Consider the following 18,878-nt stretch of genomic DNA (forward strand, 5'->3'; position numbering starts at 1 on the left):
AGGCTAAGGAAGATGAAAAAAGATAAATAAATCGTGAAAATAGGGTTTCATGATAAATAAATCGTTCAAAAAGGGCAGGATATAATTACGGTAGTTCGAGTACCGTAGCAAAGATTCGAGATACTACGGTATTAAAAGTGTTGTATAAAATGCTTATAAAATTACGGTACTTAAACTACCATATAAAATGCCTAAGTATAACGGTACTTAAAGTACTGTATAAAATGCATTAAATATTATTGTACTTAAAGTACCGTAATGTTCTTCATGGTAATACAATTAGCGTGAAGATTATTTTGGTCCAAAAAAAGGTAAAAATGAGGAACAAGAGTGTATATGAAGTTAACAAAAGTTTGGGGTTTTTTTTCAATTAAGCTAAAATTAAAGTATATTTACGATAATTTCTCCAAAAAATTAAAAATAATAATTTTAATAAAAAAACATTTGGACTGATAGTTTTAGATGAAACACCTATTAAAGATGGATACTTTACACTTTTTGGACCGCATATGTAAAAATGGGTCCAGCCCGCATAAAACAATTTTCGTAAGGGTAAAAAGCATGTGTAACCATGATCACGATTGAGTGTGTGCACGTTGGAGACGAGTAGCTTGCACGTGTACATGTAAACGGATAGTGTACATGTAAACGGATAGTGGGGAGCGGGTGCGCCCTTGGGCTTAAGCCACCCGGCTGGGACAGAGGCGTCCGGGTCGGTCAGCAGCACGTCGGACAAGCCTCGATCCCCAACCTTATTTAATACCCTTTTTCCTTTCTTCTTTCTCTGCGCCATCACTACAATAATCAAACATTTTTCTATTAATATTAGATCAACATAAACCAAAAGAGGAGAGAGAAAAGGGGAAAAAACTGAAATTCCGAGATCGCTCCAAAACTCCTCGGCGAATGCAACAACCCTCGCAAGAAATCAAGAAAAAGGCAGACCAACGAAACGCACCCACGCTCTCTTCTCTCTCTAAAACAACCAATCTCTCTTTCTCTCTAAAACAACAAAACTCTCTCTCTCTCTAACTGGCTCGGATCCAGGAACCCTAATTTCTTCCCCCCCATCAGTCGGTTATTACCTCCTTGACGCGCGCACATTTCTGGTACCACCATCCTCTCTCTCCGTCTCTCTCTCTATCTAAAAGATGAGTTGTGGTCCATTTTAGGGTTTCCCTGCAATGAGGCATTGATGGAAGATGATGGGTAGGGGAGCGGAAGGAGGCTGCGGCACGGAAGAGAGCAGTTGCCGAGTTCACAAGGCCACCCCCATAGCCAGAAAGACCACCACTGCCATAGCGGAGCGAACCTCGACCACTGATGCGAAAAGGGGCATGGATGCCTTTGTTCAGGCGAGGAAGGCTCTCTCTGAGCGATCCCCTTTCGAACCAGAAGAAGCCCTAGCTAGGGTTCCCACCCTCCCTGTTGGATTGGCTCAGTTCCTTGCCAAGTTTTGGAGCGAGAGCAACAGGAGAAAGAACAGGAAGTTGCAGAATAGGGGGCTTTTGCATGAAGCCGCTGCTCCTCCTTCTTCTGTTGCCAAGCTTTCAAAGGCAGGGTCCCATGGTTCCGCTTCTGCTTCTGCTTCTGCTTCTGCTTCTTCCTCGAGCCTTTGGGTTGATACAGAGGATTACTTTAGACAGGTCACCCTTGATGACATCGACTCTCTCACGCCACAGACGAGGTTGAGCCTTAAGGACCCCGACCCTTGCTTCTCCCTCGTGCCCCCTGTTCTTAGAAGAAGTGGAGAAGCACTGGTCTTGGAAGAAAATGTGAATTCAAGCTTTCTCTCTCCTCATGTGTCCGAGGAGAGGGAAAGTGCAAGTTCTCTCTCTGTAGAGGATAGGGAAGATGCAGGTTATCTCTCTGGTCGCATGTTGGAAGAGATGAAACCCGTGACTCATTTATCTCCTCATATATTAGAGGAGATAGTGGCGGCCTCTAAGATGGAGGAGGAGAAGAAGAAGGGCAATCCCAATTGTGGCATTTCTTTAATGGAGGTTGATACTAACTCGCCCGAATTTTCGGGTAACAAGGAGAAGAAAGAGAAACACGATGACGTTGCACTGACTTCATCTGAAGAGGGGAAGGTTTCTCTCTCTACTCCTGCACCCACTGAGCCTACTATTGCCGCTGTCAGAGTGGTGGAGTCTCGCGACATGGAGCAGCTCTTGAGCATGAAGCAAAAGTCTCTCTCTCTAAAGCGTCCTGCCAAGAAGAGGAAGCTCGTTGTTACTTCCGCGGACGAGACTGAGAGAATAGCAGTATCTCCTGTTGTGAAAGGTGATTCAGCCATCTGCCATGTGTGTTCCGGCAAAACAAGCGAGGAAACAAATAAGATTTTGGCCTGTGATGATTGTGGTGTCTCGGTTCATCAGAAATGCTATGGTGTGCAAGACATTTCTTCGGGGGAGTGGCTGTGCTCGTGGTGCTCCCATATTTTGCAGAGGAAGAACACTGATGGTTCAACTAATCAGGGAGCTCAGTTATCATCAAAACCTTGTTTATTTTGCCCAAATGGGAGAGGAGCTCTGAAACCCTTGGCTAATGATGGTGATAGTGAAAATGGTAATTCTGTAAAGTTTGCCCATTTGTTTTGTTGTCAATGGGCGCCTGAGTTCTATGTTGAGAACACCAGGACAATGGAACCGATCAGGTGCACTGACAGAAAGAAGGAATCACAGAAGAAGCTATCATGTTGCTTATGCAAAGAGAAGTTTGGGACCTGCATTCAGTGTAGCCACGGTATGTGCTTATCTATTCTTTAATAGTTTTTTGATGGTTAACAGAGTTGATATACTTCAAGTTCCATGAATGAGTAATCACGGGGACATAGGTATGAATATAATTTAGTGGGGAGGATAAAGAAATGACAGGACTCCGCCGATAATCATGGGGGAGGATGATATAATGAGCCTGATAGGGTTTTTTCTTCAATGATGTGCCGGCTGAGCTAGTAATGGCCTCTAGATCTATGCCTTGATAATATCTGTTAAGCCTCTTCCTTCTTGCCAGTCCTAGGTAACTGAAAACTGCCACTGAATCATGCTTATAGAAATCCTTCAACAACTTACCTACCAGGCATGAGGTTAAGAAAGTTTACTAAATCTATCATCTTCTATTCTTCAATTAGTGTATTCTCTCTAAACTCATAGAAGTCCTCAATCTGTTCTCAACATCTCACTGTACCTTCTAGATATCAGGTTAGATCACCCTATTATCATTTTGTACCATGCCATCCCTGAAAGTGAAGCCTCTATATTGAAGGCATGGTTCACTATGCATGGAACCAGTTTTGCAAATATTTCATTCAACACCAAGCACGAGCCTAGAATTTTACCATACTCCATACTCCTGCCCCTGCTCCCACCTTTCACTTGGTTCCCCTCAAAAAGTTCTCTTTAATTGGGCATATTCCTCTGCAAGCTGCTATGCTTCTAAGGCCTTGTTGAATCCATGTGGCTTTAACTCCAAGCTTGACCATGTTTACTGTGGTCTCCCAAGACTTTTCTGGAATTACCAGTTCTAGTATCCCTATCAGGAGTTGAGTCGTCAAACCGTAATTCATAATGCAAGTTTGCCATTAATTTCAGTTAGAATTGTTCATTCCATGGGTGACCGGATCATTATCTTTTGTGCTTTGGTTAAACTTGAATGAAATGCTATTGGATTTCTCCTTTTCTTGATTCTGGACCTCCTTGACTTGTTTTGTAGCTTTTCACTTTGTTCTCTATTCATTATTTCTTGCATACTTTTCTAAATTGATGTAGATGATGGTTCTCCAACATTATTCAAGTTTTTGACAGGAATGTGTTTTAGCCACCATGAACTAGTAGATAGCGAAACCTTTGGAGCAACTAACTTCTTTTCTGGTCATTTTGCATCATATGTATCAACTAATGATAATATCTTCAATATAATTATAAATGACATGAGTGAAATTAATATTATGATAGAGGATTTATAATTACCAATCATTTTAATTTTATTTGTTGGTTCATTATCACTTGGTTGGGCCCACCCCTCAACAAACTCAGAATTCATATACTGAAGGGAGCAATGATTTAAAAAGCGGACCGCCCAGTGCCTAGGCGGTCCAGAAGTGGCCTTGGCACATTGCTCAGGCCTAGGCAGCCAAGCTGGGCGGTGGTCCTTGGGCGGGCCGCCCAGGGCCATCGCCCTGCCTAGAGGTGGAAAACTTGTTTTTTTTTTTTCTATTTTTTTCAAAGATATAAAAGTTAAGAATGATGGCTTTTAGGTTTATTTGAACCCTAAACCCATCAGACCCCTTTTAGAGTAATAGAAACCTCCAAAAAACTACATTTCATTGGATCAAATCATCAAAGTGTTTCTTAAAGTCTAGAGTTCAAGCAACCAAAGTAAGTGCATTTTTTAGATTGCTTGTTTTATTTTGAGATGTCTTCTTCAGGTGTTAGTCGGAGTAGAGATCCGGGTTGGAAATACGGATACAACTCAAATCCAAATGACAAACATTGCGTTAGATGCAATTTTTGTGAAACAGATACAAAAAGATGCATAAACCGGTTTAAGAAACATCTTGCTGGTATTAAGGGGGATGTTGACCCCTGTAAAAATGTTTCTGAAGCTAGCAAGGTGGAGATTAAGCAATTTTTAAGTTATGGAAAACAAAAACAAGAACAAAATCCTTGTAACAGATCTATTTCTGCAACTCTTAGAAAAAGTGATCCGGGTTGGAAGTATGGGTACAACCTAACACCAAATGATAAAAATTGTATAAGGTGTATTTTTTGTAAAAAAGATACCAATGGGGGTATTAGTTGATTAAAAAAACACCTTCCTGGTGTTAGAGGTAATGTTGCTTCTTAGGTTCTTGAAGCAGTTTGAGATAAGATTAGACATCTTCTGAACTTTGAAGAACCAAAAAAAGATGAAAAGAAGCCTTGTCCTATGGAAGTATCTTCTCCAGTTTCTAGTTGGAGTGATGATTATGGTTGGAAGTATGGTTATAATCCAAGTGATAAAAATCATATTAAATGTAATTATTGTGGAAAGGATACTAATGGGGGCATTTACTGGTTTAAAAAATGCCTTGCCAGTATGACGGGGGATGTTGCCCTGTGTAAAAATGTTTTTGAGGCTACCAAAGAGGAAATTATACAATAGTTGAGTTCAGAGAAGCACAAAAAAAAGGGTAGAGCAGCCAAGACTCCTAGGGCCTCACATGCACAGAATAAGAGGAATGTAGAAGACGAGGAGGAAGAAGAGGCAGATTCAGAAGAAACAGAAGAGGACGAGCGTTATATTGAAGAGGGAGATGACTCTGATGATGATGGCCTCGACTCTGATGCATATGATGAGGCTTGCCTTATTGATATTCCTTCTGATGATGATAATGATGATGATAAATGAAGACTCTTGCCTCTTGGTGCTGAGTGTTGAGTCTGTTGACTGTTGTGTTGAGTCATGTGTGTTGACTTTTGTTAGATTGTATATTTTCTAAATTTCTGTATATTTCTGTTGTGTTGAGTGTTGACTTTTATATCCTACACTTGTAGGGTTTTACAGTTTATTGTTTTAACAATATGGATTATCAAAATTCTCTTCTCGACCTCCATCTTTCTTTTTTTTTTTTTTTTTTCAACTTGGAATATAGTATATATTGGGATTTTTACTTTTTTTTCAACTGGGCAGCTGCCCAGGTTCTGGGCGCCGACCTAGGACCCGCCTAGCGTGTTTTGATACACTAGAAGGGAGACCCAATTTGAAACTTGTTTTCAGCTCTAGTGTGACCACGCCACTTGGGATCATCATTGATGTCAGATGTTGACATGTGTTGATACTTAAGACACATGTCAACACACCTTGAGGGGGGAAGCATGCTGAAACAGAGTGATGTATTATGGGCTTGAACCTGTGACCTTTTGAGTTAAAACCATTCAATTTACTATTGAGCTATGATCTCATTTGCTACTTAATTTTTATTATTTAAATATAAGAGCATTGTTTTGCTAAATGTGAATAAATCTACAGCAGTATCTGGCCAAAAAATTTGACGTCTATGATCCTTTTGGAAAACTGACTAGTTTCAATATCTATCTGAATCTGACATTGCTTAACTCAGGGCTTGGTATAGATGTAGATGTGTAGTAGTTGGTGAAGACTTGGGTAAGACTGATTAGTTGGGCTTCAATTCCTAACTTTAGAATGCCACCTTTTGCTTTGTGGCCTAATGCTTTATTTGGTATCAAACTGTTTTGATCACTATTGTTGTTGTTTCAACATTAGAGGTTGACACTGTATCGCACTTCGTTTGAGTTATATATGAGTGTGATAACTGTTAATCTTACAGAGCTCTTATTGTGCTTGGTGCGTGGGCAGTCAAGAGGAAGCACCTGGTCAGTTGAGAGTTGGTTTGCAACTCCATATATGATGGGATTCTTCAAAGTACGGATCTAAGGTTGTGTGCCAGGTCTTTTCTTGCAAAATGGGTTTTACAGAGATGTACTGTTTTTTGGGGAGTGTGGCGAGTAGAGTGTTGAAACCTAATACTTTATGGAGGACTCAAATATGTTTGGATGAGTGAAAGCAAAAGGATAGATGATCTGGGTTGGTCTTTGTTCATTCTGAAAATGGAACCTTAAGTTTGCACAGTGATAATGGTATGGAATTTGCTGTGAGAATGACAATGGTGTATCTTCTTTCTCTATTGTCTTTGAATTTTTATTGGGGGAGAATTTCTTAAGCTTTGGGTTTTTGACTCCATTTAGTTTGTACTGTACAGGAAAGTTAGCATGCAACCACTCATGGAGGGTATGGGTGTATAGGGAAATCGGATTTTCATTATTTGAATGATAAATTAATCAGTTGTAATGGTCTTTGGGTTGTAAATGAGAGAAGTGCCATTGCTAACATATCCAGATTCGTATACACTAACAGATAGAATGCACTAACATTGTCCAAGTAACACATATGTCCTTGATGAGCATAGATATATTCCACTAGCCCTCTTTAAACTAGCGCATTATTGTTGACAAGCGGCAATTTGATAGCCATGTATGGAAGATGATCTTTTGACAAAAGATATCAATGGGATGTGAGAACCTGGTGTCAACATTTCTCTTATAGAATGGCAATCCACCCCAATATGCTGTATTTCACTATGACATACTTGATTGTAGGCATTTCCATATTCAAATGGAACACATGGAAGGGAAATGATGCCTCGCGTCAATCTATCTACTGGAAAGATAATCAACCTCAAAATGCTTTTCTTATCATGAAAGACTTGATTGGAGGCAATTAATTTAATGCTGATATTGTCATGATGTAAGTGGTAGAACATAATCTTGATGTTGTGATATGAAAGAAGCTTCTGTAGCTAACTAAATAGTTTGTATAAATACTGCTTTTGGAATAATATTGCCTCTGATAGATTGCCTTAATAAATCAAAGCGGTAAGCAGTAAGAAATCAAACAACTGTGAACACATTAAAAAAAAAAAAAGGAAGAAAGAAAGAAATCAAACAATCACCAATAAAAATACAATACCTAGTAGATATGCAAGTTATTGGATGCCCAACCTTTACACAGGCAGTTAACTGCATGTTTTGTTGTGCTCAATATTCTTAAATTTTCAGGATATTGAGCAATCTAAAAAAAAATTAGTCCTAAAATATGGAAACCATGTTTGTTAGTCCAAGCCTATATCACTTAATTCCATGACGAGGGCCCAAAATGAAGATCACCAAAAAATAAATCAGACTTGAATTTTTGTTGATCATGAAAAAATAATCTTGTGGCGGATGGCTTTCTGTTATCAAATCTTGCAGGACTCAACCATTTCTGTGTGTGTAGCAGAAAAGAAACCCAAATACTGAGCCAAGATCCCCTCTATCTCAGCTATGCTCTTCTTCTCTATCCTTCTGCTATTTTCCACATCTCTCTTTCTCTATGTGTGGTGCCTCTCTTTTTGTCATAATAAGAAAACCCCGTACACAGAAGCCTTTAATCTATGTGCCATCTTCTATTTGTATGATACGTAAGCCTTCAACACAGAGAAAGGTTTGATGAAGCTGGAAACCTGGGTTTTGCAATAAGAAGGGTTTGGCCATGGCCATCTAAGTTTGTCTCTAGGGCTGCTAGAATGAACAGAACCAATATTTTCCCTCCTTTTTCTCTCTTAGTCTCCCCGACATTTCAAACAAAAGAATATTCTCTCTCTCATCTTCTCTCATGTCCAACTGTATATTAACGTGAGAGATTTTTGTCTACACCTCTCGCTACCAACCATTCTTATAAAGGATAGATGTTTTCTCTCTCTGCTAGTTCTCTTTTTTAGTCTCTTGTGCTTTCAACTCTGTATAAACCTATATTCTTCATTTAGTTGAGTTCTTAGACCCACTCACTCTCCCTCTCTCCCTGGAATTTCTTCCTGTAAAGAACTATATTTTCAAATTTTGGAATCCCAATTCAAGGAGAAGTTCCAGAAAAATTTTACACAGAAAATCAACAATTGGAAGGTTCAACTGAACTGATGGCTACATAAAAACAATTAAAAAATTGTGATATGGAATAATATATGAATAGAACAAAAAAAAATAATGTTTGAGTATTAAGTAGAGAGATCTTAGTCTCAAAAGCTTTAGAGGAAGTTACAAAGGAGTTATTGCAGGGACACAAGAAAAATTGCTGCAATACTCCCTTTTCCAGCAAGAAAAGGCAGTGGACTTCAAGAAATAGGAGAAGCTTTCAGAACTGAAGCGAGTTTCAGTGAACATTTGATTGTAACTGAGTCGATTTTTTGAAGGAAGTTTACCTTCGAAGGAAGCTGTAAAATTTTTTTCCCTGAAATTTGCAAGGAGAAAAAGAAACAAATGATTTTCCTGAAAATCTCTTTCAATGAATTTGAATAGCCAAGTTTTACTTTACGGTTACTAAATTCTTCTCTTCAAAAGAAAGTTTCAGAGAAACTTTACCTCTGAAACGATGAGAAATCGTGCAGGAAATTGTTTGTTTGGTAAATATTTTGATATACAATTTGTTTGTAAAGTGTTTGATAGAATAACTGTGAAACTTCTAGGTTTTTTGGATGGCCATTATTGTTGGGTGCTCATGCTTGGTAATATGGCCTTGGCTTGAAAATTGTTCAATGAAATGCTTGAGAGAAACTTGGTTTCAACTTTCATATGCATTCTTATTTCGTCAACAATGCATTAAAAGTATCTAATCTATGGAAATTCTTCAACAATGCATTAAAAGTATCTAATCTATGGAAATTCTGAAATATGGGTTGACAGTCAAACAAATACAAGATAAACGTAGAAGGAAACACGAAATAGTAGGATATGTAATTCAGATATATAGAAAGGCAATAAACTTTTATTTAGAATTTCAAAATTTTGAATTTCAAAGTTCTGTATCTAACTAAAGTTTGGCAATTTCTTGGTGTAGAACAAATAATTTTTGTTAGACCATGAAGTGCAACCCTATATTTTGACTTGGGGAGCTGAACCGACTGACTTGTAGACTGAGCTGCATGAGTTATGTGGGGCCTAAGAATGGTAAAAGAAAAACAGTCAAAATTAATTTCTGATACGAAATAGGATCAAAGAGTAAAGCTTCATAAGAAGTTGATGGTCAAGTATTCTATTCAGTGGGAATGCCAACAGACTGTTTTTTTTTTTGGGTAGTTCATTAGTGGTAGGAATGGAACTTGGGATGTAGCATTTCTTGATGTCAACTGCTAACTCCACAGGCCCAAGTCCTATTCTTAATGCCAATGGACTTGATATTTATGATATTCACTTGCAAATGCGATCTTGAATCCTTTCGAAAAATAATGAGATTCTTTAAATAATTGTGGGAATGACATTAATATCCCGTGCCTTTTGAGCTAGTGGTCTCAAGCCCTTTGAAAATGCAGCAATCCCATAGCCTTGTTTTATAATTGCTCTTATTGAAGGTTCTTAAAATGTCCTTTGGGCTCAGGCTCACTGGTAGACAACTATTGGTTGGGGTTAGGGTGGTTGGGGGTTTGAGACCTCTTTATGTTTGTCCCAAAATGCCTAAACAAGTTGACATAGCCCTTTCTGAGGTTTCTTAACATGAGATCTTATTCCACCACAAACTTTTCTGATTACAATGTCATTAACATATATTAGTTAGACTGCCGTCCTCCTTGCAGATTGTTATACAAATGGATTAGATTCTACCTTGCGATCAGTGTCAAAAACTCGAAGTTGGTGGCCGACATTGTGGGGAATATGTGGACTTACTGAGTGGAACAGTGAACTTGGAGAAACTTGCTGAGTTTGTGAAATTTTGTGTGAAGAAATAAAAAAATAAATTGTCCATTACGGAATAGAGCCAGCTCATTGCATAGGGCACAACACAATGCCACTGCAGTGGAAACACCATGAATTTGTTCTTAACTTAAGCATAAAAAATGTTATGAAGTGAATTGTTAGGTAGATCCCAAGCTAGTCAATTTGACTTGGATGAAGTTTCTCAACTTGAGATCCGTTTTAATTGACTGACGAGATAGATCCCCCTTGAGAATAGTCCCATGATAGTGCTCAAGCCAAGCTCATGGCATTTGAATGACATACTAAGCTTACATACCAAGGTCAGATAATTGAAATCTTCAGGTTGTGACTCCATATAGATCTCCTTAGAAAAAGTGCCATGAAGAAATACGTCCAGCTGATGTTAGCTCGATACACATTTGGGAGTCACTAGTCGAAGTCTCGAACTTCAGTTAGTCAGAGGAGACACTTTCCCTGACTTTATGAATCAGGGAAAGTATCTCCTCAACCTATCCCATACTCTTTGTCTCTTGGCATATATCGTTTGTCACCAATAAATGAACCTCATGTCTGCGTATATATCGTTTAAGAAGGTTTCAATCTTAGGGGCCGCATGGGTGTATTGCCCAGGTCAAGTTTGGCTACTCAGCAAAATCAAACCAATTCACAATTGATCAAAGAAGCTAGGGATCTACAGCGAAGGGAAAGAGTGTGGAGAATAATAGGAGGAGATTTTCTAGCATCAGCCCTCAAGGAATAAGTGGCTTAAAGAGGGTGACTGTAATACAGCCTTTCTTCCATAAAGACAACAAACTGCTGAAGGAATAACACTGTTCTTCACATCAAGAAGAGCCACACACTTACGACGAGTCACAAGAAGTCAACCAAATCATCAGATTACTTCAAGAACCTATATACTAACCATGATCAGGCTAGGGTGAAGATCCAAATCCGAATTTCCAAACCTTAACACTGTAGAGCGTCGAGTGGTTAGAGCCTACCTGAAGATTTGTTCTTGAACTAGTTCATGACAAAGCGTCTAGCCCAGATGGATTTTCTATCTCAATTCCACTTTCTGGTATTGCCTAGCATTAGATGTCCTTGCAATGTTTTTTGGGTTTTTTCGTAGTTATATCATCCACTGGCAGATGAAATTTTCATAGCTCTGGCGCCAAAGAAAATGCAGAAGAGCTGAAAGATTTTAGGCCAATAAGCCTAGTGAACAACTCATACAAGGTCTTATTTGCTCGTTGACTGCAGGAGATCCTGAACCATGTCATTCACCACCCCAATGAGCTTTCATTCTAGACCTCCAAATCTCGAATGGAGCTTTGGTAGCCAGGGAGTGCATCCATGTGAGGCACCGTTCGGAAAACCCTGGCCTAATTCTAATGCTCGGCATGGGGAAGTCATATGATCATGTTGAATGATAGATTCTAGACCATGGTTGACTTTAATGGGCTTCGGCTAGAAATGGAGATCCTTGGTTATGTGGTGCGTCTCTTTCCCCCACCTCCATTTCTCATAAATGGAAGTCCTCAAGGATTCTTTACTTCTTTGAGGTGTCACTGCGAATGAGACCCTTTATCCCCCATGTTGCTATAATAGAAAAATTCTTTAAAACGTCTATCACCAATTCTTGTACAACCAAATTCGGCTTCATGACTTTTCCACTTCTCAAAAGGACCTCCGATTGCCCACCTCCGATACGCAGATGACATGCTCATCTTCTGTGAAAAAGGCAAGTCGACAACCTCTGATTTTACCTATGGTTGAGGTCACCATGGATTTGAAAATCGACATGGCCAAAACGAAACTCATAAGGGTGTGTATCACTCACCATTAATAGATACCAAGTGCTAGTCAAAAGGATGAGTTGTGGCATGGATGCATTACCCAATAAATATCTGGGCATCCCTTTTTGTGCAGGTGGAACTAGAGAATTCCAATGGGACAATTTAATCCTGATGCTTGAAAGATTGAATGCATGCAAATGTAGATTCTCACCCTGATCAAATCCACCCTTTCAAGCATTCTGGTTTTGGGATGTCACTATCTATGCCAGAGATACATTACAAATAAGCTCGAATGTCTTATGAGGGATTCCCTCTAGTGTGATGCTATAGGAGCACCCAGATTCCACCTGGTTAGGTGGGACATCATTTGTGAACCAAAAGAGCTGGGGATGTCACTAGCATCAAAGATTGCAACACAACACTCCGAGGCAAGTGGTGGTGGCGACCTTGCCCCCTAAGAAGGCCATCTGTGACAGCATGGGGTCATATGTGGTTCTGATGACTCAGACTGGCACCTAAAGAATCAGTAGACCGGAGCCTTAGATGCTTGGTAAGGGATAGCAGAAGCCTCCCTTGCTTCCTCTTGTAGGATTTGATTCACTGCGGAAATGGGGGATTGGATCGGGTTCTCAAAGAATATTTGGTTAGGTGAAGGATTCCTGTAAAATGCTTTGCTGAACTTGTTTCACATGGCACAGTTCGGAATGTGACCATCTCTCGCTCTTATGAAATGATGAGGGCTCAAACGATTCGCACCCCACACATCAGGAGAAACCTGCGAAGATTCTGAGACTTCGAACTTGGTAGCGTTGCTGGGACTGCTCAATTCATTGTTTGATTTGCATGCGGAAATGGATAAAATGGTGTGGTGCTCTGCTTCCTCAGGTGTGTTCTTGGTATCCTTCTTCTACAACACTAAACCACGGTCAATCCAAAAAACACTCTCAATCCAAAAAACACCCTCAATCCAACTTATCTCCCTTAAAAAAAAAAAAAAAAAAAAGAAAAACAAAAGAAAAAAAAAGAAAAAAAAAAAAAAAAAAGAAGAAAAAACCTCAATCTGAACGACCGTGACCGGCTTCTCCTAAATTCCAGACCTTCACCTTGCCAGTAATCTCCAAAAAGGCTCTCACTCTTGGTTGGATTCAGAGGAGGGGAATCCCTGTAACCCAATTGGTGTGCCATGTGCAAAGGGAATGTCATCAATCACCTAGTCATTCACTGTAAAGCGGCCACCCAAATATGTTCATCTTCAATCTATTCCATTGGGAATGGCTGATGCCTGAAACAGTTTAACAACTTTTCTTCTACTTCTGACCTTCATATCCCTCTTTGGGTCACTTACTAGACCATGCCTTCATTTTGGCAACCATCTGAGGCATCTGGTTGGAGCACAATAGTGAGTTTTTTCAGAGTCAAGAAATCCACATAAACACAATCATGGAACATATTGAATTCGTTGTGACTCTCTATGCATGAAATCATGAGGAGTTTGGGGCTATACCTTGTTGGATTTTGCACGACAACGGAAGAATTTTTTAATGGTTGAGAACAATGGAAATCTCTAGGTCTACCCATTGGATCCATCTGATCCCTGCGTTATTAAGCTCAAATTTGGTGGTAGTTCCCTCGATAACCCAGGACTGGCAAGAATTGGGGGCATCTTCAGAAAAGTTTGGCTGGAACTAAATCGACTTAGTGCAATTGGTCTTGCAACCTCTACTTTTGCTAAGGCTTGGGTTCTGTGTGATAGAAGCTGGGGTACCTCATTATTGATCGTAAGAGACTCCAAAATGTCATATATTGGGGCAAAAGATCCCCTGCCATGGGACATTGGAACCTTCTTTCAACCAGATTTTTGAGATTTTCCCATCATTACATGTGCCATTCCCACATTCATGGCTACAGGCAAGTGCTTTTGCTGGCTCTCTTGCAAAAGATAGTGCCTCAAGACCCAATTTTATGATTACAATCCTTCATCCTAAGGATATATGTTGATACAATTTTGTACACATCATAATCACATGTAGGCATGCCACGGATTTGATCATTTACTGCTGCATGCGATCTGAACATCCCAAGTTTGTTTAAATACAAAGAGCTCTTCCTTAAAAAAGAAGAAGATTTCGACAAGCATTAAACGCGACAAAGTTCAAAAACTACTTTTTTCTTTTTCTAAAAAGATGTCACATGCATTTAGAGCCTTATTTGCGGCAGTTGTGAAACAAATGGGAGCATGATTATACATTTAGATTCAATGAATATCATGAAGTGCTTGCAAATATACATGCCCCAAGATTTTGATATTTTTCTCATATTTAACTTTCTTTGAAATAATGAAATGAAATAGAAACATCACAGATTCTCTTTCAGACATCTTTGTCTAACAGCTAATATCATCTAAAATAAGTATATGACTGTGCCAAGGGTTGATAGGTTACTCTTGTCTTGATCACTGATGGTTTGTGAGATCTTTATCTAGGATTTTGCTTGGCAGGTCAAAACTTTTTTATGTTACTCTAGTGCTTGGGGATCTCTAGCTTCCCTTAGACAAACATTGTTACCCGTTACTACTTGCGGCATTTACCCGTTACTACTTGCGGCATTATTAATTTCATTACTAATAGAAAGGATAAAAAAGTGCATTCCATTTTCCCAATATCTGTCTTCTTTGCTGGCAGTGAAAGAGACAATTGACCATTTGTTTCTTCATTGTCTTTTTGCTAGGAGGATTTGGAGTTCTTTGTTTGTTTGGGGATGTTCATGGGTGGTATCCACAAATAGTGGCTTCCCTTCTTTTTTTTTGAGAAGTAGTGGCTTCCCTTCTTGCAGGGTGATACTTCTGGGATATTTGAGAAGGATTTTGTAACAAGGATTCATTAGACGATTTGCCCCTTGTAATCATTGGAGAATCTGGAAGGATGGAAAAGATGCATCTTTGAGGATAACAGTTGAAGTCTTCTACCTTGGAGGAGCAGATCAGAATGGAACAAGTCTCATGGGGAAACCCTCGGGGAAACCCTCCATACTCAGTTGATATGCTGTAGTGCTCTCAACCTCTGTCATGTATGGGATGTGGTCATTGAGACACACAATGTGGGGTTCTTTTGGCTTATGACCTGGGTGCCCGTGCCCAAGTGGGGTTTGGAAGCTTAACTTTAATGGAAGCTCTAACCCGCTACCAGCAGGAGTTGGTGGCATAGTGACGGACCGTCAGGGTTTTCTAGCTTAAATAATTTCTTTATGGTTCCCTACTCTTTAAGTATTCTGCTTGCTAATCAGTCCATTTGCTGGCCATTGATTCTTGGAATAGCTAGTTGGGAATGTGTGTCGTTCAATTGATGACAGATACATTGTCTTTGTAATGCCGTGGTCTGTAAATTTGGTCTTTTTGTAGTCTTCTCGATGTTCTTAAATCATTTATTTCTTTGAAACACGCTTCTTAATGGCCTTTTGGTCATAAAATGTGCTGTATGGTAATTTGTTCGTGTTGCTGCTTTTTTGCTTGGTATTTCAGGAATGTGTAAAACATCTTTTCATCCCCTATGTGCAAGAGAAGCAAGATACAGAATGGAGATTTGGAGAAAGACTAGAGGTGGCAATGTAAGACTTCCTGTGCAATTGTAGATACTAGTTTTTAGATTATCCTTAGTGTCTAATTTGATTTTACGCAAATTTTTCATGAATCACTGTAGGTTGAATTGTGGGCCTTTTGCTCAAAGCACTCTTCTCAAGATTTTGTGGCCCTGCAAGCAGAAAACAATTTGTTTGATGCTGGATCAAATTCTTCAGTGGCTAAGTTCTTGCCAGAAAATCGACTGCAGAAGTCGAAAACAGAGCGTAAACTAAAGGCAGTAAAGAGAAAGGGTGGACTCCAGGATGGAATTCCAACTGCAAGCTCAGACAAAGTGAGTAAAAATCCAATACCATTTGAGATTTGAAATTCTGTTTCGTAGCAGATATCGATTTTTGGTTTTTTTGTAGGCAAGCATTTGTCCTTATTCATCTAGAGATCTTGCAAGAAATAACTTGGGGGATATTGATGTCTCAGATTCACACAATCTTGTTTTATCATTTAAGAAGGTACTGTGAGGAATAGATTTCCTGTGCTATTGCAATTTTTCTTTTTGATTATTAAGTTTGAATTGTTGCAAGTTCCTCATAAATTTGGAAAGGTTTTCTCTTAAGTGTCTACACATGCTCCTAAGACTTGTGTTAGATGTGCAGTTGATTAATCACATAAATATAAGCCTAAAAGATGTTGCATCAGAGATGGGTGTGTCATCTGATTCGCTTGCTGCTCTGCTTCAGGTGTTCTTGCTCACTGTATTTTTCCCTCTTGTTTTCGGCAATGCTTCAGAAATGTTATGATGCTATTCTATATTTGTGGAAGCTATTCTATATTTGTGAAATTTTCTTATATTCTCCTTTGAAATGCTGTATTTCAGGGTGAGAATGGTGCCTTATACCCAGTGTTGGAGATGAAAGTTTTTGATTGGCTATGCAAGATGGGCAGTACTGTCCAAAGTTCAAATGTTGAAGGCGATCCTGCTGTTTCAACAAGGGCTAAGGTATCGAATTTTGGTGATTCAAATCGTGTGCTTGTCCATTATTCATGGTTTGATATAATTATGCAGCAGCAAATTGCTGTGAGTGTGATATTGACCAGAGATGCATGTCTGATGGGATATTTTTACAGAAGAAGGGCAGGGAGATATTGATTGATGAAATGGGTGAGAACCCATCTGTTGACAGTATAAATATTCAAGAAGCTGTTAACTTACCCAATTGTGCTGACCAAGGATGCAATTTCGAGGAAGTAGGGGTCACTGGAAAGGTAATTTGTACTTGAATGGCAGTAAAATACTCATATTTATATGTATGAAGTTGGTGAAATTGATTACAATTTCATTACTTTTCTTCATCTCATTCTTGTCTGGCATCCCATGGAGCTTCCCTCTGTTATAATGAGTAATTATTGGGTCCTATTGTCTTCTCTATGGCTTGTTAATAATTTCAGCCATAGTGGTTTGTTGGTTTAAGTGTATTTATCTGTGGGGATGTAGCTTTGCTTCCTGATTAGTTGTAACATGATGCTTTGAGTATATTTGTTGATACAAAAAACACAAACCCTTAAAATGTTCTCTTTTTCGGATGAAAGTTAATTATTATGTTAAATTTCACTTACAATATTTTCTTTTGATTGATATCATGTACTCCAATAGAAAAAGCAATGAACTTGCATTTCAGATTAAGTTCACACTCTTCCCTGTTATTGTAACTGATTGCTTAGACATTATGTATGTTCTGGGTATCTACGAGTGGTGTTTGGAGAAAGTTCCATGCAGCTGTCCTTTCGTCGCACTGATTAGGCCTCGGATGACAGCTGTTAGATATATATTTTGACATTGCAAGTTCCATTTTGAAAATTGTTAATAGCTTGCACCAAGAGGAAGTATATCCTTCATCCAATATTTTTGGGTTCATCCTTGTTGTTCCTGGGGGAGGTGTTGGGGCCCCATCCTATGTACATTACTTTGGTAATATTTGAAAAGGGATGCTGAATTAATTGGCATGATTCTTGTTAATAATGATGGTTGCTCGTGCTTCATGTTGGAAAATCTTATGAAGAGGGATGCCAAGGATTGATACGGTAACAGAGGGCTTACCATTGTGACGGTTTCATAGGGTGCATCTTGATTTTTGCCAATTTCTCAGTTATGGGCGTGGATGTGGATAGTGTAGTTCTCTCAGTTTGATTGAAACCCTGATGGACGTTTGGTGCTTCTATGCGGGGAAAGAATGTGATCCCTTGTGTAAATGAGACTCTGAGCTGGATGGTGGTGGATGACAATGATAAACTGAAACCCATTTGTCTTGTGTAATTTTGTTTTTTAAGAGACTCCTTTGCTGTGGTTTGAGGGATGATTCTGCTTGAGGCTGATTGCTTGTTGAAAGGCATGAATTTTCACTAGGACGTCCCTTTGGGTAATTGAAATCTCAAATCGAAAGTTCCTTTAAGATCTATGGTCTCAAGGTTTTTTTTTCTAACTTGAATGTTTCGGGCCTCAAATCGTGGTTGAAAGACGGCTGAAAATTTTCATTACGAATTTTAGAACTAAATAAGAAAGTTTGATTTAGATTTTATTTTAGTAATTTAGTTTTTGTTAGAATTGCTCTATAATATGTATGCTTCCTAAGTAATTTAGTTTTTGTTAGAATTGCTTTATAATATGTATGCTTCCTAAGTAATTTAGTTTTTGTTAGAATTGCTCTATAATATGTATGCTTCCTAATCTTGTTAGAGGGCTAGTCTCCTAAAATTTTAGAGGATGTAGTTCCTTGATATTGTAGGTGGTAGATTTAGGAAAATTTTAGGGATTGCCTAGCTTCCAAGTTAAGCAAGATAAGAGGTTTTTTTTTTGTGACAATAAAGATAAGAGGTTTTTTTTTTGTGACAATAAAGATAAGAGGTTTCTTTCCTTGTAAATGTAGGCCCAAGGCTGATAATTGAGGAGATTGAGTTGAGGATAGAATTTGATTTTGAATAATGGTGTTGATTCCATCTTGAGTTGTTGACACTTCTTTTTCATGGTATTGATTCTATGAGCCCTAGGTTGGGTTCTTGTTGATGCCAATACAAATAAGTTTTGTACTTTGCATAAGGTCCCTGGGTTGGGTTCTTGTTGATGCCAATACAATTCTAAGTCTTGTAATTTGCATAAGGTATCGACTCCTTATACAAGCTAGGCTTTTTTTTCTCCATCCTTTCTCTTTTCTCTCATTCTATCTG

General features: G+C 38.9%; 1 protein-coding gene across 23 annotated transcripts in view; it reads left to right on the plus strand.

Moving 5' to 3' along the window:
- Positions 1–789: 789 nt before the first annotated feature.
- The window catches only part of LOC18425593 (PHD finger family protein), a 50,782-nt gene continuing 32,693 nt past the window's right edge, over positions 790–18,878 (plus strand). For 21 of the 23 annotated variants that reach the window (XR_016054331.1, XR_016054332.1, XR_016054333.1 and 18 more), the window contains exons 1-7: positions 790–2,748; positions 15,603–15,688; positions 15,781–15,993; positions 16,070–16,168; positions 16,313–16,396; positions 16,534–16,656; positions 16,785–16,922. Coding sequence is in view for 7 of the 23 variants with exons in the window: in XM_020662084.2 (XP_020517743.1) it covers positions 1,203–2,748; positions 15,603–15,688; positions 15,781–15,993; positions 16,070–16,168; positions 16,313–16,396; positions 16,534–16,656; positions 16,785–16,922 (2,289 nt within the window). In the remaining 16 variants the exon portion in view is untranslated. Of the gene's footprint in view, positions 2,749–15,019; positions 15,458–15,602; positions 15,689–15,780; positions 15,994–16,069; positions 16,169–16,312; positions 16,397–16,533; positions 16,657–16,784; positions 16,923–18,878 lie in introns of those variants that run through there. The other 2 variants (XM_088865038.1, XM_088865039.1) reach the window with 1 other exon arrangement.

The sequence above is a fragment of the Amborella trichopoda genome, chromosome 4, assembly GCF_054954075.1.
Source record: "Amborella trichopoda isolate Santa Cruz 75 chromosome 4, AtrichopodaSantaCruz75HAP2 v2.0, whole genome shotgun sequence".
NCBI lineage: Eukaryota > Viridiplantae > Streptophyta > Magnoliopsida > Amborellales > Amborellaceae > Amborella > Amborella trichopoda.